Here is a 22,450-nt window from a genome sequence, read left to right on the forward strand (position 1 = left end):
AAACACTGTCAGTCATTAGGAAAGTACAAATTAAAGTCACAATGAGATACCACTACAAACCCACTAAAATAGCGGTAATAAAAAGGAATTACAATAACCAAGTGTTGAGAAGGATGTGGAGAAACAGAAACCTTCATGCTTTGCTACTGGGGATGATGTAAAATGCTACTTAACGCTACTGTGGAACAGTTTGGCAGTTTCCTAAAAAGCTAAACATCAGTGTACCAGATGACCTAGCAGTTCCATTCCTATCTCCCTATAAGAAATGATAATACGCATCCTTGCAAAGATATGCATACAGTTGTTTATAGCAGCATTATCCATAATGACCCCAAAAACAGAAACAACCAAATATCCATTAGCTGGTAAATGGATTTTTAAAATGTGGTATAAGCCACACAATGGAATAATATTGGCTATAAAAAGGAGTACCACAAAAACATTATGCTAAGTAACAGCCAGACACAAGAGACTGTATGTTGTATGGTTTCCTTCACATGAAACTTCCAAAAGTCCAATCTACAGGGCCAAAAAGGCCAATGGTTCCCTGGGGCTGGAATACGAACACAAGTTAAATGTAAATGAGCATAATACTTCTTGGGGTTGCTATAAATGTCCTAAAACTAGATTGTGATGATGTTTCACAACTCTATAAATTTACTAAAAGTCACTGTACCTTTACAAGACTTTTATACATCTCAATAAAGCTGTTAGAAAATTAAACCACAGCAAATTCTGCCGTACACCTACAATAATATTCAAATTTTCACATTAAACTTATGTATGCTTTATTATGGATCTAAGGCAAATCACTTGGGGAGGCGGGTTTGGGATAGCAACTCAAAATGAAGCAATTAGAATGAACTTAAAAGAAGCCTAGGATACCTTGATTCCAACCAACTGACGCTTGCTAGCAAATAAAATATTTTTAATTAAGTAACTGTCACTTTGTGGCAAGTGTGAATTCTAGACTGGTCCTAAATACTTTCAAATTTTAAGTTTATTCACTCTAATATGATATCTATATATGATATCTAATTTGACAAGTTGCATATTTAGCAGTAAACAGAATGCTTTAACGCAGTATTTCCTATATAGGTGACACTTTTTTAATCACAGTGTAAGAAAATAATTTTTCCAACTTTTCTTCAATCCTTTTGATTTAAAGAGGATATCTGTGACAGGTGCTACTGATCTTTTTTTGTGTGTTTGTTTATTTTTGAGAAAGAGACAGAGTGTGAGCAGGCGAGGGGCAGAGAGAGGGGGAGACACAGAATCTGAAGCAGACTCCAGGTTCTGACAGTGAGATCATGACCTAAGCCCAACTCAGATGCTTAAAGGACTGAGCCACCCAGGTGCCCCTGTCCTGTGCTGGTTTACTTCCAAACACCTCTCGCGTAGCTGCTAACTCCTCCCTTTAAGAAAAGGGCAAGAGCCTTTGGCAGGAACCTAAATTTTCGTAACATCGTTTTCATTCTATTCCCTCATACAGTAACACTGTATTTATCCAAGTGGTGCTGGCTTTCCATTTATAGTAAAGATATAAATTACTTTAAAAGAGAATTTCAAGTTTAAAAGTTAGATTGGAGAAGTACTATAAGGACAGGGCAAAAATCATGAATTAGGCATGTGAAGGACCTAAATTCAAGAAACGCTGCTTCCTATGATGTAAAGCACCTAGTCCACAAACTCAGAATGAATGTTTCCCTGTCATATGCATCAAATCAATGCTTAACAAGCATCCGAGATGGGTGAAATGTCCTTATTTAAAGGACATTTTATGTTTTATGGCACTTTCCTTTCCACAGGTCACTTCCAATATAAACACAGACTGGGAACCAGTTCAATTGGTTATGAGACCGCACGATAGTGCCCCTCATGCAAACATTTTAAACCAATTCATTCTAAATTTAGTACTGATAGTTCCTCAATTTAGCTAGAGGTGTTTTCACTTTTAAAAGAAATTTGTTAGGGGCGCCTGGGTGGCGCAGTCGGTTAAGCGTCCGACTTCAGCCAGGTCACGATCTCGCGGTCCGTGAGTTCAAGCCCCGCGTCGGGCTCTGGGCTGATGGCTCGGAGCCTGGAGCCTGTTTCCGATTCTGTGTCTCCCTCTCTCTCTGCCCCTCCCCCGTTCATGCTCTGTCTCTCTCTGTCCCAAAAATAAATAAACGTTGGAAAAAAAAAATTAAAAAAAAAAAAAGAAATTTGTTAACCTAAATTGATTTTAACTTACGTAGTTTCAGTAAGTTTAGAAATTAAAAAAACAAAGCAAAAAAAAAAAGCTTTCAGACAGTGAAAAAAAGGCATATTCCAAGAGGAGGAGACCGAAAGCAGGTCTGGCACCGGCTCCCCATCAACCCAGCCATCTAATCACAGACCTTCAGAGCATCTGATCCAATACTTGATTCTTCAAGTGATGAAGCTGAAGCCAGAGACCCAGATTAACCATTCCTGGACCTACAGTAACATGCAGCCTCCACTAAGGCACCTCATTTCTCCTCATATGCCCTAACCCCACACACGGGATGTTACTGGTAGTGACCCCAGGACTTCTGTAAGAAAGCAGCTAAGTGTAGGATGGAAGTTTAAAGGTAGGAGTACTAGCAGCTTTAAATTCCGTGACTGCCTATTTTACATAGTGTCTAACTCCAAAGGCAAAAAAAGCAGGTATTATTTTTTTTTTTATTTATGTTTGAGAGAGCACAAGCGGGGGACAGGCAAAGAGTGGGGGGCAGAGGAGCTGAAGGGGTCTCTGTGCTGACAGAAGAGAGCAAGACGCGGGGCTCACGAACAGCGAGATCATGACCTGAGCCGAAGTCCGACGCTCAACTGACGAGCCACTCAGGCGCCCTAACAGATGTTCTTAATATCCCTGAGAAAACTGACGCACATTTCTGTTTCTTTCACAGAGCAATGAAGTAACCTGCAGGCTTCGGGTCCATTCATCCCTCGTAGTAAGTTTGGTGCTGTCTAAACTTGTGTACCCTTTCAGGGACAGTTAAATTTGAGGCTGTTCCATCAAGGTGAAATTCATTCCAAATTCGGAAGACGAGTTAAAATTCAAGTTCTAATTATTTCTTCTGCATGAACTTTCAAGATGATTATATACACACCAGCAAATAAAAATTATCCCACTGGCAGACACACTGTAAGTGAGGTAGCATCTCATTTAAACACCCAGTGATATACAACGCCCGTACTCAAAAAGGACATCAAGCACCAGACAGAAGAGTCACGCTGCCGGTTACATAACCACCTCTCTGGGTTTGATATTTACTTACAACGTACATCGGCCCAAACTCAACGGCGAACAGTTTCGCCTTACAGCCTAACTATGACAGTCCTATAAAGAAGCTACCGGAAACACCTAAGTCCCATCATCACTTTCACCAGGGCTGTGAGAGTAGACAGGGCTTTTCAAGTATTCGCACGGCCAGCCAGACAGCCGAGGGTTTTAACTAACTTAACTAAAGCCAGTAACGCCACACGGATCTCATACAACCAAGGTCATCGCCTATTTCCACGCGGTCAAGTCGGCTACCAAAAGACAAAAACTGCACTCTGACGTCGGTAAGTACTGCCTTCTTTGGGGGACAAACCACCACCAACAAACATTTTTTTTTTTCCTTCTGTAGCTTTTAGAGCCTGACCTAAGAGCAGCGTTCGCGGAAAAAAGGGACTAACCCACCCACCACTTAAGTTCGGTGAAGTTCTCTTCTCTTACCTACTCAGTAGTGACACAAGGAGAAAAAACAACAACAACAACAGGGCTCGCAGAGAGCACACACAGAACTCAGGTTCATGCTTTTCTCCAAACCTCATGACTTCCAGGTGTTAAATGCCCGAGCGCGGCGCGGACACATCGGAGTTCAACTTCCGCTCCTGCCAACCTCCCCCTGCAATTCTCTACCGAGAGTCCCGGGCAGCGGCGAGGCGGGGAGGAGATGCTGGGGTGAAGCGACGCGTGGGACGAGCAGACCTTCGGTCAAAAACGAAGGAATCCTGGCTGCGGCTGCTCGAAGAAAGTTCTCCCAGGCCTGCCAAGTCTGGCACTGGGTGAAGCCCAACAGGCTCTCCCCAACTCCAGAACCACGGCCTTGAAAGCAGGGGCGGGCTGGGAGCGCACGGCGCCCAGACTGCTATTTGCGGAAAGTTTAAACAAATTTGCTCCTCGGGGAATGGGGGAAGGGAGCGGAGGGCAAGTCCGGGCTCGGCCAAGGGAGCGCGCGGGGTCTGCGCGGCGCGCGGCCGCCGGTCCGACGCGGGGAGGCGCACGGATTTTCGGCCGCCGCCGCCGCCGCCGCCTCTGCCCCCCGAGCCCCGGCCGAACGGGGCCGAACGCGGGTCCGGCGCCGAGGGGCAGGGGCGCGGGACGCCGGGTGGAAGTTGAGGGCGGGACCGCGCCGGGACGCCGGGGAGGGAGCGGCGAGAGGCGGCGGGCGGCTCTACTTACGCGGCTGTACCAGATGCTGAGGCGGACCGGGGCCAGCACGGCGAAGAAAGTCCTCTGGGGGTCGGACTGAACGTGGATAGGCGCCTCGGCCGGGCTCCCCAGAGGGCACAGCAGCCTCTTGGGCCAGCCGCTCAGGAAATACATGGTCCGCGCGGAGCCGCCGACGCCGCGGCGCCCGGCGGCCCCCGGCCCCGTCCGTCACACTCAGCGGCCCGGGGCCGGACGCCCGCCTCCCACACCGCCACCGGCCGAGTCGGCGGCGTCGGCAGCGGCAGCTCGGAGCATCTGCCCGCTGGCCGGGCCGGGCCGGGCCGACGCGAAGCTAAGCGACGAAGGAACCCTTGGGCTGACGGGGCCCAGTGTGGGGGAGGTAGGGGGAGGGAGAGTCGGGACGGAGAGGGGGCGGGAGGAGCGCGGAGGCCCGCCCCGGCCCGGCCCCACCCCTTCCTCGGGCCGCACGGGCGTCACCACGCCGCGCCGCGTGGGTCGGGCCGGGGAAGGCTTGCCGCGCGCACGCGCCTTGGAGACTTCTCCCTACTTCCCCCGCCCCGCCGTCGCTCTTCTTTCTGAAGCTCCGCCCCTATCTTCACGAGCGGCCGCCGCGCTGCGTCAACACGCATGCGCCTTTGCCCCCTTCTGGCCCCTCTGCACCTCCCACTTGCAATGTGCACCACGTTGTTGGGGCCGGGTGGGCGGGACTACCGCCTGAGACTCAGGGGAAAGTGGGCCGAACTGGGCGAGACCCAGTTGCGGGGTGACTCGAATCGCGGAACACGCCTCTCGCCCGGCCTCAGGCCAAATTTGACTCCCTTCGCGGATTGGTGAGGCTTGTGGGCCGGGCCTGGCGCTGCAACTCGGGGAAAAGGTGGGGGGAGATTTGCAGGGGAGCGATAGTCACGTGACCTTCCCTCCTGGCCAGCCCACCCACCCCAACCGTTCCCCGTGCTGGGCCGTGGGGTCCTTGGCCTAGTGAGCCGCTGTTGCGTGCCAGGCTCTGCAGTGAAAGCTGGCGGTGGAGTTCCTGCCCTCATGGGGTTTACAGCCTAGAGGGGGCCTTTATTCGATCCGTGAATAAACCACCCGCCTTGAAAGTGCCTGAGCCACGTCCTCTTTCCTTCGGGTTTCCAAATCTAGCGTGTAATTAAGAATTCAATTTGTATTCATCTATCCCTTTACCAACCACAATGTTAGACAAGGCAAGGCTGTCTCTTTTTTTGCACCCTTCGGTAGAGTATATGCCACAAAAGAATTGGACATAATTTTAGATCTGGGACGGGCCTTAGAGTCTCTCTAGTTGGATGTTTAACTTTTGGACCCCAGGGATCACCTTAACAACTGTTTCTTTTTGAGTACTGACCAAGTGGTTACCTCTGAATAGGAGGACGGCGTCAATGGGGATGGAGTGTGTGTAGAGAAGGCGAAGGGTGGGGGGATCCAAAATAAAAGACTTCTCATTGTCTGCCCCTTTTGTTCACTTTTCATTTTTCCACATTTTTTAAATTAAAAAAATAAGTTAACCCAGGTTTAAAACACATGTTGCATGAAAAAGTAACAATAAACAGCAAAGGAGGAAACAAAGTAACTTAATGAGTATCAGATGTAGCATTGTAGCTGGTATTCATAACAAAATATGTAACTTTTACATAATTTTTTAAAACATTCACTGCATTCCCCAGAAGGTGATCAAAGAACCCAGGATTCCTCAAATCACAGTTGAAACTGCCGCACCACTCACTGGCCTCTTGTGGTCAGACTGTGTCTCCTTCCTGGTGTCCCCCCCCCCACCCCCACGTCCAGCACAGCAGCCTGGCACACACCAGGAATAGTAAACTCTGAAAATATGTGTCAAATGAAAATTGGATGAAACCCTGATCCAGCTGAACTACACCATTGGACAAAGAGACCCAGAGAAGTTTCTTGACTTACCAAAATAAAACTGTAGAAGAATAATACAGTTGCGTCGTACTTTGATCTGACTTGTATTCGGTTATACACTTGGCAGAGAAAGAGAGAAAATGAAAATAGGTTACAGTGCAGCAGTTACACGGGCAATTTTACTGAGAATGTATTCGTCCTAGCTCCCCTTCAGAGGTCTTTGTTCTGTGCCTTCTAAGTGAGAGCACCAACTTCCAAGTAATTTTCTTGCACTCTGTTTTTTTAAAGTTTTTAATGTTTATTTTTCAGAGAGACAGAGTCAGAGCGTGAGTGGGAGAGGGGCAGACACACACACACACACACACACACACACACACAGAATCTGAAGCAGGCCCCAGGCTCTGAGCTGTCAGCACAGAGTCCGACATGGGGCTCAAACCCACCAACCATGAGATCATGACCTGAGCTGAAGTCGGACACTTAACGGACTGAGGCACCCACACAGCCCCCCCCCTTTTTTTTTTTAATTTTTTAATGTTTATTTTTGACACAGGCAGAGCATGCACTCGGTTTTAACTTTACTTGCTAACTTTAGAATCTAATTCCCTCGCTACACTCTTCTGTAGTATTTAAGGTTTACAAAACATTTTCAAATATATGACTTGATTTAGTTCCACAGCAAATCTTCAAGGTGGGTAATACTGGTGTGATGTTTATTCTTACTTTCTTAGTGAGGAAACAGGACCAGACTGGTGGAGGATCCCAAAGTCACATGGCCTGAAAAGAACCCTTCCTTCTGCAGACCCACTCAATCTTGAGACCGGATTGAATTGAATCGTGCTAGTGAAGGCAGTGAGGAGCTGGAGGGTGGGGTGATATGTCTGACTCTCCACGGTCCCTTACATGAGAGCTCCACATCGTGATAGAAACCTTATGGGCTGGATTTTCCAACTTTCAAATATCATATTCTAAGTTTACTTTGTAAAATACACAAGCAATTCCATGCCATGGATCTTCCTTCTTGTAGCCTACCAACATCGCTCTCCAGTCAAACTTACTGAACTGTATTCTGAGTGAAGACTAAGCTGATAAATGAAAATTAACAGGTGCATGTTTTCAAGCAGATTTGTTTTTATTGCAAGAAATAATGTGGGTAAGGGTGCACAGAAACAGAAGTACATTTATAAACTGTTGGGACTATAATGTGATGCAGTTTTTCTAAAGTATAGTTGGTGGGCACTTGGGTGGCTTAGTTGGTAAGTGTCCAACTCTCAATTTTGGCTCAAGGCATGCTCTCATGGCTTGTGGGTTCAAGCCCTGCACCAGGCTCTGCACGGACAGTGTGGAGCCTGCCTGGGATTCTGTCTCCTTTTCTCTCTGCCCCTCCCCTGCTTGCTTTCTGTATCTTTCTCAAAATAAATAAACTTAAAAAAAATTAAGTGTAGTTGTAATTACATTTAAAAATGGAGAGATCTTGGGGCACCTGCGTGACTCAGTCGGTAAATCATCTGACTCTTGATTTCAACTCAGGTCACAATCTAGCGATTCATGGATTCGAGCCCTGCATCGGGCTCTGTGCTGACAGCGCAGAGCCTGCTTGGGATTTTCTCTTTGCCTCTCTCTCTGCCCCTCCCCTGCTCTCTTTCTGTCTCAAAATAAGTTAATATAAAACAAAAAAAAATTTTTAATTAAAAAAATGGAAAGATCCTTAAATTATGCATACTCTTGCCCCCAACTATTTCTATCCAATGCTTACTTTCCAAGGAAATAAACACTGGTATGTATAGAGTTTAGCTTTAAGAAGGTACCCCACAAAGGTGTCATTTAGTGTCCCCAAAAAGACATTAATCACAGTTCTCTCTTAGAATGGAATATTTTGTAAAAATAAAAAAAAAAGTGTGGTAAGAAGATTTAATCATATAGAAGTATGTTTAGTATATATTATCCAGTAATGAAAGCAAATTAAGACAGAATGTAAAATATCCCATGTTCATTGGGGTGGGGGTGGGAGGGAGAGTATGTGGGCCAAAGGGAAAAAAAAAGTGAAGACCTGCACTAAAACATTGGTGTTTACCCCTGATTACAGGTGCTGCTTATGTTCTCTTTTGGGCTTTTTTGGTATTTTCTACATTGTCTATCATGAACATGTGACTTTTGTAGTGAGAAAAAAAAGTGTGAAACAGTTTACATTGCTAATGATGGACACTGGCCCTCAATGTCCAGCTTTCAGTAGGGCCTGAAATGCTGGCGGATCAAAGGGAGCAATGTGCTGGCACCTCAGGTGCAGTCCTGAGACTAGCAAGAGGGTCAGAACGAAAGGCCCTGTGTGTTGCTCACATTCACAGACTTTGTGACGATGGCACAGCACCAGGACTGGATTGTGGCTGTGAATGCACCGCTCCCCATGTTTGGTGACCTCTATGAGAGCCTACGCAAATGTTCACTGAAGAGGATACTGCTTTAGTTGCTGACTCTTGCATAGGCTTCTAACATTCATCCTTTATTACGCTTTCACTATGGACAGCTGATGTATTTGCTTCTGGGCCGGACTCTTGATTATCACTTATCCTGTTCGGAAGATTGGTAATGAGTATCTGAGCAGAAATGATAATGGTGTCAGGAGTTGGCTTCTCAGTAGCCTGGGGGTGAGTGGAGAAGGTGCAAAGATACATGAAACAAGGTTGGCCGTGAGCCAATCATCTTTGAAACTAAGTGATGGGTAACTGGGAACTTGCTGAGGTGTTTTCTCTCCTTTTCCATACAGATGAAATTTGCAGTCATAAAAAGTATAAACATTTAAATTAAAAAGAGCATCTCAGTAACTTTGGTCACATGTGACTAACCAGTCTACTTTGTCCCCTATCCTCCCAACAGTGTTGACTATTACTTGGAATCATTTCATTAACCATAAAGGCAGGATGGCTTATTATTAAAAGGCCTTCGTGGTTGTAAACAAGTCTGGGCTGAAGCATGAGCACAAACTAGAAAATAAAGAGAGAGAGCCTATGTTTCCTAATCCAGCAAAATGGGAAGAGTCACTATTCTTGTCCTTAGCTTTGTGTTTTCTTTTTTTTTTCATTATATGAAATTTATTGTCAAATTGGTTTCCATACAACACCCAGTGCTCATCCCAAAAGGTGCCCTCCTCAATACCCATCACCCACCCTCTCCTCCCTCCCACCCCCCCATCAACCCTCAGTTTGTTCTCAGTTTTTAAGAGTCTCTTATGCTTTGGCTCTCTCCCATTCTAACCTCTTTTTTTTTTTTTTCTTCCCCTCCCCCATGGGTTTCTGTTAAGTTTCTCAGAATCCACCTAAGAGTGAAACCATATGGTATCTGTCTTTCTCTGTATGGCTTATTTCACTTAGCATAACACTCTCCATTTCCATCCACGTTGCTACAGAGGGCCAGATTTCATTCTTTCTCATTGCCACGTAGTACTCCATTGTGTATATAAACCACAATTTCTTTATCCATTCATCAGTTGATGGACATTTAGGCTCTTTCCATAATTTGGCTATTGTTGAGAGTGCTGCTCTAAACATTGGGGTACAAGTGCCCCTATGCATCAGTACTCCTGTATCCCTTGGGTAAATTCCTAGCAGTGCTATTGCTGGGTCATAGGGTAGGTCTATTTTTAATTTTTTGAGGAAACTCCACACTGCTTTCCAGAGTGGTTGCACCAGTTTGCATTCCCACCAACAGTGCAAGAGGGTTCCCATTTCTCCACATGCTCTCCAGCATCTATAGTCTCCTGATTTGTTCATTTTGGCCACTCTGACTGGCGTGAGGTGATATCTGAGTGTGGTTTTGATTTGTATTTCTCTGATGAGGAGCCGACGTTGAGCATCTTTTCATGTGCCTGTTGGCCATCCGGATGTCTTCTTTAGAGAAGTGTCTATTCATGTTTTCTGCCCATTTCTTCACTGGGTTATTTGTTTTTCGAGTGTGGAGTTTGGTGAGCTCTTTATAGATTTTGGATACTAGCCCTTTGTCTGATATGTCATTTGCAAATATCTTTTCCCATTCCGTTGGTTGCCTTTTAGTTTTGTTGGTTGTTTCCTTTGCTGTGCAGAAGCTTTTTATCTTCATGAGGTCCCAGTAGTTCATTTCTGCTTTTAATTCCCTTGCCTTTGGGGATGTGTCAAGTAAGAGATTGCTACGGCTGAGGTCAGAGAGGTCTTTTTCTGCTTTCTCCTCTAGGGTTTTGATGGTTTCCTGTCTCACATTCAGGTCCTTTATCCATTTTGAGTTTATTTTTGTGAATGGTGTGAGAGAGTGGTCTAGTTTCATTCTTCTGCATGTTGCTGTCCAGTTCTCCCAGCACCATTTGTTAGAGACTGTCTTTTTTCCATTGGATGTTCTTTCCTGCTTTGTCAAAGATTAGTTGGCCGTACGTTTGTGGGTCTAGTTCTGGGGTTTCTATTCTATTCCATTGGTCTATGTGTCTGTTTTTGTGCCAATACCATGCTGTCTTGATAATTACAGCTTTGTAGTAGAGGCTAAAGTCTGGGATTGTGATGCTTCCTGCTTTGGTCTTCTTCTTCAAAATTACTTTGGCTATTCAGGGCCTTTTGTGGTTCCATATGAATTTTAGGATTGCTTGTCCTAGTTTTGAGAAGAATGCTGGTGCAATTTTGATTGGGATTGCATTGAATGTGTAGATAGCTTTGGGTAGAATTGACATTTTGACAATATTTATTCATCCAATCCATGAGCATGGAATGTTTTTCCATTTCTTTATATCTTCTTCAATTTCCTTCATAAGCTTTCTATAGTTTTCAGCATACAGATCTTTTACATCTTTGGCTAGATTTATCCCTAGGTATTTTATGCCTCTTGGTGCAATCGTGAATGGGATCAGTTTCTTTATTTGTCTTTCTGTTGCTTCATTGTTAGTGTATAAGAATGCAACTGATTTCTGTACATTGATTTTGTATCCTGCAACTTTGCTGAATTCATGTATCAGTTCTAGCAGACTTTTGGTGGAGTCTATTGGATTTTCCATGTATAATATCATGTCATCTGCAAAAAGTGAAAGCTTGACTTCATCTTTGCCAATTTTGATGCCTTTGCTTTCCTTTTGTTGTCTGATTGCTGATGCTAGAACTTCCAACACTATGTTAAACAACAGCGGTGAGAGTGGACATCCCTGTCATGTTCCTGATCTCAGGGAAATGTGTTTTCTTTATATATAAATTTTAAAAAATTGTTGGAGACAGACCTAATTTCACTTAAATTAGCCAACAATAACAATTGTTCTGTTTGACTATGTCTCAAAGAGTTTTCCAGTATAAAAAATGCGATAGCTGAATTTTCTGTGTGCATTCTCTATTAAAATAGCAAGAGGAGTTGGAAACAGACTTTGTTTAACATGAGAAAATAGAGTTTACTATAATTCTAATTAGACCTCTCTCTCCTCTCTCTCTCTCTCTCTCCTTCTCCTTCTCCTTCTCCCTCTCTATTTAGACAAATACGTCTTCATTAATTTGGGCAAAAATTCACATTCGTTGTGTTAGCCCTTTATCTTTCATGTTTATCAGGGAGATTCGAGTCAAATGTAATGCCCACTTGTAACACACCATTCTAGTGTCTAATAATTTTGACTCCTGGCCTATTCTCATCCATTATTCTTATATTTTCCATTAGGTTTAATCTGACAGTTTCAAGAATTATAAACCCCGGAGCACCTGGATGGCTAGTCAGTTATCTGTCTGACTTCAGCTCAAGTCATGATCTCATGGTTCGTGAGTTCAGGCCCCACATCGGGCTCTCTGCTCTCAGCACAGAGCCCGCTTCAGATCTTCTGTCCCTCACTCTCTCTGCCCCTCCCCTGTTCTTTCTCCCTGTTTCTCTTTCTTTCTCTCTCTTGGATAAGCATTAAAAAAAATTTTTTTAAGTTCCTTTCTATTAAAAAAAAAAGAATTATAAACGCCAAGTGAGTATGATTCTAGAAATTAGCAGGTTCCATGACGATGTTTTATCGAACCGAACCTTACCATTGACTATAAGATATCACTGTTTTGTAACAGTCCAAAATGTTATAAAAGGGCAACACTGTCATTTTTATTATCTTTCTTATGGTTTATGTTATTTTATTGTGGTAAACACATAACATAAAATCTACCATTGTGAAGCATGCAGTTTACTAGCTTAAGTACATTCATAATTGTGAAACACGTCACCAGAACGTTTTCATCTTGCAAAAGTGAAATGTATTCATTAAACTGTAACTTCTCTTTTTCCCCTTCCCCTTATGAGCACCATTCTACTTTCTGTTTCTGTGAATTTGACTACTTCAAATGCCTCAGACAGGTGGAAAACCATCCATTTTCATGGATGTGAGGTAACATCTCATTGTGGTTTTGACTTGCATTTCTCTGATGATGAGGGATATCGAACATCCTTTCACGTAATTGTTGGCCGTTTGTACATCGTCTCCGAAGAAATGCTATCATTACCTTTGATACTATATCACATTAGAATGTCTGCACTTAAACTTGAAGATTTGCTCTTGAGCTTTGAAATTTTGGAGGATGTAGTTTTGGATTCTCCATCAAGTTTGAACGTGGTTAATCCTTACGCTCAAAGAATGGCACAACTCTTACAAGTATGGCATCATAGAGTAGGCTTTAAGTAGCATCCAGTCCAGTTTCTAGACCCAACAGGAATATAAGTGGATTTCATAGAGTAATTTTATACATATTTCAAACACAGAAGTCATTTATAAAATGATTGAACAATTAATATAAAAGGAACATATCTATGAAACTGAATATTCAATACACTTGATTATAAGTATTTGAAAGAGGAGCAGCTGCATGTTTTTAAAAGGAGAACTTAGAGGGACAGCCGTCAAGTATTTGTGATAGTCATCTGTAGAAAGTATCATTATGACTGGGTTCTATTTTCCTTTGTATTATAAGCATTTTCTAATTTTTTTCTCTCATAACCAGAAGAATAATAAGTGGGGTTTTTTTATTTATTTTTTTTTTTAATTTTTTTTTCAACGTTTATTTATTTTTGGGACAGAGAGAGACAGAGCATGAACGGGGGAGGGGCAGAGAGAGAGGGAGACACAGAATCGGAAACAGGCTCCAGGCTCCGAGCCATCAGCCCAGAGCCTGATGCGGGGCTCGAACTCACGGACCGCGAGATCGTGACCCGGCTGAAGTCGGACGCTTAACCGACTGCGCCACCCAGGCGCCCCTAGTGGGTTTTTTTTAAAGTATGTTCATTTGTTATTGAGGAGATCAGTTTTCACAAAGTGTGGTCTGCTCATCGACTGCATCAAAATCACGTGGAGAATTTAAATGTGGATTCCTTGGCCAAGTCCCAGGCCAAGAGTTAGCATTTTTAACAAATACCCCGGTGATTCTCATGCATTTTAATAAGGCTGACAAAGAGTTGATCAGGAGTAAAATAGCTAAAGTGCCCCCCTTTTATACTCTCTTCATACATGTGCTAGAGTTTCCGAACCGCACGGAAACAAGTCAGAAGCTACACTGGATTCCTGGTTGATGGAAGCACGATCCCTCCTCCAATCCCTCCTCTGGCAAGCCGGAGTTTTCTTGATTTCCTGATGGAAAGAGCTGTCTGAAGGACGTAGCAACCCTGCCATTGAAAGCGAATGAAGACTGTGGTTGGCGTGACCGGAGGTCATTCAGTAGCAACCATCAGGAGTGAGTCGAGCCCACCATGCTGATGGACTGTGTGGCTCATCCCGCTCACTTTCGTGCTGCAATGCTGGCCCACTGAGCCCCCCTTGACTGTGCCCCATCCGTAGAATGAAGACAGTCATAGTACCTATCTACTCAGATTTTCACTTTTTTTAATGCTAGAAACCAAGAGTTCAGAGTACTCCATGCCTTAGAACAAAGGAGACCTTCCTAATGATGGCTTCTGTCTCACAAATAACAGTAACCATTATTTATTCAGCCCTTATTGTGTGCTTGAAGCACTCTGCTCGAAGCACTCTGCGTTAATTAGTTTTTATCCTCTTAACAATCGTATGAGATAGATAGCATCCCTGTTTCACAGATGAAAAAACTGAGGCTTCTAGAGAGACTCAAGGTTCACAGACTTGGGAAGCAATGGAGGCCAAACTTGAGCTTATCAATTTCACTATATTGTCTTCTTCCACAGACTTGAGCTTATCAATTTCACTATATTGTCTCTTTCCACAGACTTGGGCTTATCAATTTCACTATATTGTCTCTTTCCACAGACTTATTTTCTCACTTACTAGATATACGTAGTAATTTATGTTCGGCTGACTTGCTAATTAAATTTTTTTTAATTCCTAAGAATATTTTTTTTTTCTGGCTCAATGCTTCGTGCAGAAAAATTATTCTGCTGGGGCACCTGGGTGGCTCAGTCAATTGAGCACTTGACTCTTGGTTTTGGCTCAGGTCATGATCTCACGGTTTGTGGATTTGAGCCCCACATCAGGCTGCATGCTGCCAGTGTGGAGCCTGCTTGGGATTCTCTCTCCCCCTGCCCCCCACTCAAAATAAATAAATAAACTTTAAAAAAAAGAAAAGAAAGAAAAATTACTCTGCTAAGAAACTGAGTGAAATCAGCATTTTCATGTTCACCTGGAGGACAGCATCCTTTGTAGCTTAAGCAATAATGAAGACAAGAATTTATCCAAAGGGTCGTGGGGACTCTTGAAAATCAGCAGTGGAGGGAAGAGAGAGAAGGAATCATATCACCCAGGTATGATGTCAGAGGCAATACATGAACCAGGAATTAACCGTTTAATAACTGGATAGAATTTTAACAACATTAACCCACCCACCTCAGTTCCACATTTGATTCACCAACGGAAGTCTCTCTCCCTTCCCAAGTCACTCCCTAAAAATGCCCAGCATAATGCACTGCGGGGTCTTACTCTCCTCCAAAGGTAGCTGTGCTCTTGCCTTGTGTGGCACTTCCTGCTGCTTCCCAGCATGTGAGGATCTCCTTCTGCAGGACTCTGAGAAGGGAGAACAGGGTCCCCGCGACTCCTCTCCACCTACACTTCCAAGGCCCCAAGCAACCTCCTTGCTGGTCATCTCAGGATTCTTCAATAGCAAAGAAGAAAATGGACAAGGATGGCGAGAGCTCCTTCCATGTTTTTACCCTAACAGGTGGGGGAAGCACAGGGGTGTAGATCAGTAGATGAGCCTAGTGTATGGATTAGGAAAGGAAGTTGGCCATTGCCTGTGCACACTTTGCTGCAAAGGCTACCTCCTCCCGTGATGTGGTGGATAAAAGCCAGTTTACCTGTTAATGTCTCTTAAAAGGCAGAGAGGAGTTATTCAGCTCTGTAGCCCAGGTCTATGGGCAAAACACTATTTGGCTAAAATGTGGCAGACATATTGGGATGCTTCAAGACTCCAGGGGTGGGCATCGGTGCTGAGGTCCTCTAGAGATTACCTCAAAATATCCAGTTTTTGCTCACATAGTTCCCTCTTGTGGCTAAAGTATTCACTAGAAGAAACATTTACTTAAGGCTTAATCACCCTCTATTAAAAACATTGTATAACTGAGGTATAGTTGACATACAATGTTATATTAGTTTCAGGCGTACAATGCAGTGATTCAACAATTCTGTACATTATACTACACTCACCATGATGAGTATACTCCCCACCAGTCACCAAACAACATTATTACAATGTTGACTATCATCCTCATTCTCCTAATCTACAGACTTGATAAAAATACTGGACATTTCTGGGTTACCGGGGTGGCTCAGTCTTGGGGCTGAGTTGTTGGACTTTTGATTTCAGCTCAGGTCATGATCTCACGGTTCATGGGTTCGAGCCCTCGTTGGGCTCTGTGCTGACAGCGCAGAGGTTACTTGGGATTCTCTTTCCCCTCTCTCCCTGCCCCTCCCCCCTCAAAATAAATACATAAATTTTTAAAAAATGGACATTTCTAAGCTTCTTCATCATGAAAGCATACTAACAATTTCCTTATTCGTTTCCTATGATTACATCCTCAGCATTCTTTATTCTATATTTTATCCTCACCTTTATTCTTTGTCTTCGTGTTGGTTTCCCCAGAAGCTGACTCTGAGACATAAATACACACACAAATAGTTTGTTTGGGTGGTGATGTCGGAAAATTCCAGCAGGGAAAGTAAGACATGGTAGGGAAGACAGCCAACAAAAGGAGTGTTTCCAAGCTTGTTGGCACCATGGGTAACAGGTGCTTAGTCCCTCTGAGGAATTCTGGGAACCAGTGTGGGACCCGTGCCTCTGAGGTATTCTACCTGGGAAGTGAGGGAGCGAGAGAGTTATACACCAACTCTTATCAGTCATCAGAGAGGGGCTGCTCCTGGGAGGTGTTAAATCTCCACACACTGGGCTTCCACACTCATGGTTGGATCTCCGGCCACTAGAAAAAGCCATTGCAAGGTGGTGCACCTGCTGGCGGTTGCTGAAGCCCCAAGGAAACATGGTCAGAGCACCAAGAGCATCTGCTACACTGGTGCCTAAGATTCTAATCAAGCACAGTGAAACCCATTGTCAAAAGCCAGGGCTCACAGATGAGGGAAAAGGAACAAAGGCTCTGGAGACAGACTGATTGTTTTCAAAATCTGGGTTCTTTTTTTGTTTTTGTTTTTAATTTTTTGAATGTTTATTTTTGAGAGAGAGTGAGAGAGAGAGAGAGAGAGAGAGAGAGAAAATGTGAGCGTGGGAGGGGCAGAGAGAGAGGTAGACACAGAATATAAAGCAGGCTCAGGCTTTGAGCTGTCAGCACAGAGTCCAATGCAGGGCTCAAACCCACGAATCGCGAGATCGTGACCTGAACTGCAGTCAGAGACTTAACCGACTGAGCCACCCAGGTGCCCCCAAAATCTGGGTTCTTAACCTCTCTAAACTTCAAAACTCCACAAAAGAGTGTTGTAGGGATTGAATTGTGTCACTCGTGTAAAAGTCCCCAATATTGTGATTGACAATAGTACATATTCCTCCAAATGCTAGTTGTGAATATTTTTATTAACACCTGATCCCCTCACAGAGATCAATTGTCAGACACGACCTAAAAATGTTCTGCTTCGGGCACCTGCGTGACTCACCCGGTTAAGGGTCTGACTTAGGCTCAGGTCAGGGTCTCATAGTTCATGAGTTTGAGCCCCACACGGGGTTCTGCACTGACAGCGTGGAACCTGCTTTGGATCCTCTGTCTCCCTCTCTCTCTGCCCCTCCCCTGTTCATTTTCTCTCTCTCTCTCTCCCTCTCTCTCTCTCTCAAAAATAAATAAACATTAACAATAGTTTTTAATAGTATAAAAGTAAACATTAAAAAAATCTTTTTTTTAAATTTTTTTTTTCAACATTTATTTATTTTTGGGACAGAGAGAGACAGAGCATGAACGGGGGAGGGGCAGAGAGAGAGGGAGACACAGAATTGGAAACAGGCTCCAGGCTCTGAGCCATCAGCCCAGAGCCCGACGCGGGGCTCGAACTCACGGACCGCGAGATCGTGACCTGGCTGAAGTCGGACGCTTAACCAACTGCGCCACCCAGGCGGCCCTAAAAAAATCTTTTAAAAATGTTCTGTTTGACCGGGTTGCCCAGCAGGGACCCAGAAGTTTCTGTCTCTCTGCTGGCACAGCCTTTACATTGGCATCAGTGAGAAGAACTGACAAAATGTCTGGGTATCACTCCAACTACTGTAATCTTGGAGACGTGGCCAGATGGAGCCCTGAATTACCATCAGAGTGGGGAGAGGGTGGTTTCAAGCTGAGGGGGCTCAATAGGTCACAGAAGAGTGGATAGATGTCCCAAGCAAGGTCTCTTTTGCGGTCCACCTTACACTCTCTGCACTATTTTCCTACCCAGACACCCAGTCTCTAATTTTTTTTTATGTTTATGAGAAAAAGTAAGGGAGGGAAGAGCTGGTATTTCTTATTCTCCAAAACAAGTTCCAACACAAAAAACATAACTGCCCTTTCAATAAGCAAGTATTTTTGGAATTCCTTAGTTCAAATGAAATTACATGGTTCACATGCTCAAAGCAATTTTTTTTTTTTCCAACTGTTTTTCCTCCCCAGTCAGCGGAGACCAGACTTTTGGAAAAGCTCAAACTTTCATTAAAGTTCAGCCATGCAGGATATAAAAGCTGGGTGGGTCCCGCTCAGATTTTTCTTTCTTGCCAAACATCTCTACCTAACTGACAGCAAGAACAGGTGTAGAAGGCCAAGGAGAGCCCTAGGAGGCCACGTAAAGACAACAACAAAAGTAGATTTTGAGGAAAAAAAATTTACATTTTCTAAAAGGCAGAAAACACTAATTTTTTAATTCTTTTTTTAAAATTTTTTTTTTCAACGTTTATTTATTTTTGGGACAGAGAGAGACAGAGCATGAACAGGGGAGGGGCAGAGAGAGAGGGAGACACAGAATCGGAAACAGGCTCCAGGCTCCGAGCCATCAGCCCAGAGCCTGACGCGGGGCTCGAACTCACGGACCGCGAGATCGTGACCTGGCTGAAGTCGGACGCTTAACCGACTGCGCCACCCAGGCGCCCCAAATTTTTTAATTCTTAAGACACTGAAATAAATATGTAGCAAGCTCCTTTCGGTACAATGCTGTATTATTCTAAATCGCTCATTGATCATGGAGATTATAATTGAAATTACAAATCTCAAAAAGTGTTCCACAATGAGTATTTACAGATCCTTGATTTAAAAGAGTATTGCCTGCCTTAATCAAAATAAACATTTCTTCCAAAGTTGGCACTGGAATGAGAATGTTGATGTGGAGAACAGCTGGGCTGTAAACCCCTAGATTCATCTTCCCCTTAGCCTGGGGCGGAAGGCATTGCTCTCTCCCCTAATACGGGCCTAAGCCAGAGCAGTCGGCTGGTTTGATTCCAAGAGCACTTCCCAATAAACTTCCTGTACCCTAACGTCTGTCTCAGAGTCTGCTTCCCCGAAAACCCAGTTTGTGGCAGGTACCCACAGGCCAGGGGCACATATCCAGACACCTTAACCCCTCAGGTCTAGACCCAAAAGAGTAAAGGCAGAGGCACTTGGGTGGCTCAGTCCGCGAAGCATCTGACTCTTCGCTTCAGCTCAGGTCTTGATCTCAGTGTTTTGTGGGTTCAAGCCCCCCATCGGGCTCTGCGCTGGCAGTACGAGCCTGCTTGGGATTCTCTCTCTATCCCTCTGCCCCTCCCACTCGCACCGCCTCTGTCTGTCTTTCTCAAAATAAATAAATAAACTTAAAAAAAAAAGGGAGTAAAAGAAGGAAAAGGTCAAAGCAGCCTATTATTGTCTGTATGTGAAATTATCTCAGCTCAGTTGATTGGTAGTGTTTTCCTCTTTGCAAAAGGAAGTTTGCCTCTCTCTCTTTCGAGGTCTCTGAATAATAACCGTATCAGAATATAACCCAATAGGTAGATTTATAAATATGTGGGTTGTGGGGGCATTTTATTGTAAACTGTCTTTTTTTAAAAGTGTTTATTTATTTTTGAGAGAGAGGGAACGTGAGCGGGGGAGAGGCAGAGATAGAGGGGGACAGAGGATCTGAAGGGGGCTCTGTGCTGACAGCGGTGAGCTGGAAGCAGGGCTCGAACTCATGAACCGTGAGATCGTGACCTGAACCAAGGTCAGACGCTTAACCCACTGAGCCACGTAGGCGTCCCTGTTGTAAACTATCTTATTAGTAGTCAAAATAAATTACCAAAAAAGGATAGAATAGAGGTGACTTGAAATGAAAGAGGTATCAATATATCTCACTTCGTAAAAAACACATTCCTAGAAAAGCAGACTATGAATTACGTTTTGGTGAATTAAATGATATTTTAATGTCAGCAGGAGAACTCAACTGACAAATCGTTTGGCAGAGAAAAAATTGCAACTTTGAATCATTACCTTCCAATTCACTTTAGGAAACTAGATTTTCAGTCACTGAAATGATTTAAACTAAAGTATTTGTTATTCATGTCTCCTTTCATTAAAATATAAGTGTTTGTAGGGGCACCTGGGCAGCTCAATTGGTTAATCGTCTGATTCTTGATTTCAACTCAGGTCATGATCAAGGTCATGCGATCGAGCCCCATATTGGGCTCTGCACTGACAGCATTGAACTCTCTCTCTCCCTCTCTCTCTACCCCTTCCCTTCTTGCCCGCTCGTGTGCATTCTCTCTCTCTCTTTCACACACACACACAAGCCTGAACATAAAATGTATTAAAAAGAATATATATATGTGTGTATATATATATATATATACACACATATATATATAAATAGGAGCACCTGGGTGGCTCAGTCTGTTAAGTGTCCAGCTTAAGCTCAGGTCACGATCTCACAGTTTGTGAGTTCGAGCCCCGCGTCGGACTCTGTGCTGACAGCTCAGAGCCTGGAGCCTGCTTTGGATTCTGTCTCTCTCTCTCTCTCTCTCTCTCTCTCTGCCCACCCCCCACTTGTGCTTGTCTCTCTGTCTCTCGCAAAAATAAACATATATATATATATATATATATATATATATATATATATATATATGTTTGTAAACATGTGTAGAAGCATATGGGAATAGCCCTGTTTAAAACTACATTAATTATAAAATAAAGCATCTGTTATTCAAAATATAAAACCATGGCAAAACACCTAATATAAAGTTGCATTCAACTCTAATTAATTACTCTCAGCCCAATGATTTTAAAGACAGAGGAAGAAAAATTTGCATCAAATTATATGTTGCTGTAATATTCTTGAGGAGATTATTCAAATACTCCCCCAGTACCGGAACTCTGTTTTATTACTGTTGCCCACAATAAATGCATTGACAAGGACTTATTCTCTTAAATAATTTTAATTCTTTTGTTTTTCTGAATGTAGGCTCCACACCCAATGTGGGGCTTGAACTCGCGACCCCAAAATCAAGAGTCACATGCTGCAGTGGCTGAGCCAGCCAGGAGCCCCAAGATAATTTGAATTGTAATGCTGTGTTTTAGCGGTGGATTTAAACTGCCTCCTAGATGAGTAGTTAAGAAGAGAGAAATGAAGGTTAGGAATTTACTATCCTCTTCCACCAAAGAGTGTTTTTGTTCCCCTTAGATTAGTAGTCACAGAGAAACCATGGATAATATGATGCCAGATTTGGATAGAGCATTGAGAACTTGGCCACAGCTCAAAGCCAGTAATTCATATTTAAATAAAATGAACATTTAGATGCAGCGCTCAGATTTAGTTAAGATTATATTATAAAGATCCAGGAGGAAATCAGTCCTGAGATCACATCTATTTGCAGTAGAATGAATAATTTCCTTTGGTGAATAATTATGTAAGTAGATCTGTTATTGCAAATCGACCTAAGCCTGCATAATGGTATCATCAGAGGCAAGAGGCACAAGTCCATGGGTCAGGGATGTCCCTTGGAGAGGAGGAATAGTATGTACCCCAATCCAAAACACTGACATGTACTCTTTTGGAAAGAGTTTCAGGGGATGCCTGGGTGGCTCAGTCAATTAAGCATCCAACTTCAGCTCAGGTCATGATCAGTTCATGGGTTTGAGCCCTGCATTAGGCTCTATGCTGACAGCTCAGAGCCTGGAGCCTGCTTCAGGTTCTGTGCATCCCTCTCTCTCTGCCCCTCCCCTGCTCACGCTCCGTTTTTCTCTCTGTCTTAAAAATAAACATTAAAAAAATTTTAGAAAAGAGTTTCAGATGCATAAGGATATTTCTTAAAAATAGGCTTCCAGAAAATTACTAGAACTGATAAACAAATTCAGTAAGGTTGCATGATACAAAATCAAAATACAGAAATCTGTTGCATTTCTATACGCTAATAATGAAGTAGCAGAAAAAAAAATTAACAGTCCCATCCATAATTGCACCAAAAAGAAGAAAATAGCTAGGAATAAACCAAGGACTACACTCTGAAAACTATAAAACATTGATGAAAGAAATCAAAGATGACACAAACAAATGGAAAGATATTCCGTGCTCATGGATGGGGAGAAGAAATATTAAAACGTCCGTGCTCCCCAAAGCAACCTACAGATTTAATGCAATTCCTATTAAAACATCAACAGCATTTTTCACAGAACTATAACAAAATGGACAATTCTAAAGTTTCTATGGAACCACAAGAGAATCTCAAATAGCCAAAGCAATCTTGAAAA

At 43.5% G+C, this 22,450-nt stretch overlaps 2 protein-coding genes and 1 long non-coding RNA gene across 8 annotated transcripts in view; 1 reads left to right on the forward strand and 2 right to left on the reverse strand.

The window, feature by feature from the left end:
* RIC1 (RIC1 partner of RAB6A GEF complex) overlaps positions 1 to 4,883 on the reverse strand; it is a 169,254-nt gene extending 164,371 nt beyond the window's left edge. For 4 of the 5 annotated variants that reach the window (XR_015243406.1, XR_015243405.1, XM_086684869.1 and 1 more), the window contains exon 1: positions 4,454 to 4,882. Coding sequence is in view for 3 of the 5 variants with exons in the window: in XM_086684869.1 (XP_086540995.1) it covers positions 4,454 to 4,597 (144 nt within the window). In the remaining 2 variants the exon portion in view is untranslated. Of the gene's footprint in view, positions 1 to 4,453 lie in introns of all 5 variants that reach the window. The other variant, XM_086684870.1, reaches the window with a different exon arrangement.
* On the forward strand, positions 4,861 to 6,403 carry LOC147574685 (uncharacterized). The gene is made up of 2 exons (XR_015243408.1): positions 4,861 to 5,274; positions 6,130 to 6,403. It is a non-coding gene; the product is annotated as an uncharacterized LOC147574685 (long non-coding RNA).
* Positions 6,404 to 13,806: 7,403 nt separating this feature from the next.
* PDCD1LG2 (programmed cell death 1 ligand 2) overlaps positions 13,807 to 22,450 on the reverse strand; it is a 103,030-nt gene continuing 94,386 nt past the window's right edge. For both annotated transcript variants that reach the window (XM_086684877.1, XM_086684875.1), the window contains exon 8: positions 13,807 to 13,942. The gene's annotated coding sequence lies outside the window, so the exon portion shown is untranslated. The remainder of the gene's footprint in view (positions 13,943 to 22,450) is intronic.

Source organism: Puma concolor, chromosome D4 (assembly GCF_028749965.1).
Source record: "Puma concolor isolate L17-30 chromosome D4, mPumCon1.1.hap2, whole genome shotgun sequence".
Taxonomy (NCBI): domain Eukaryota; kingdom Metazoa; phylum Chordata; class Mammalia; order Carnivora; family Felidae; genus Puma; species Puma concolor.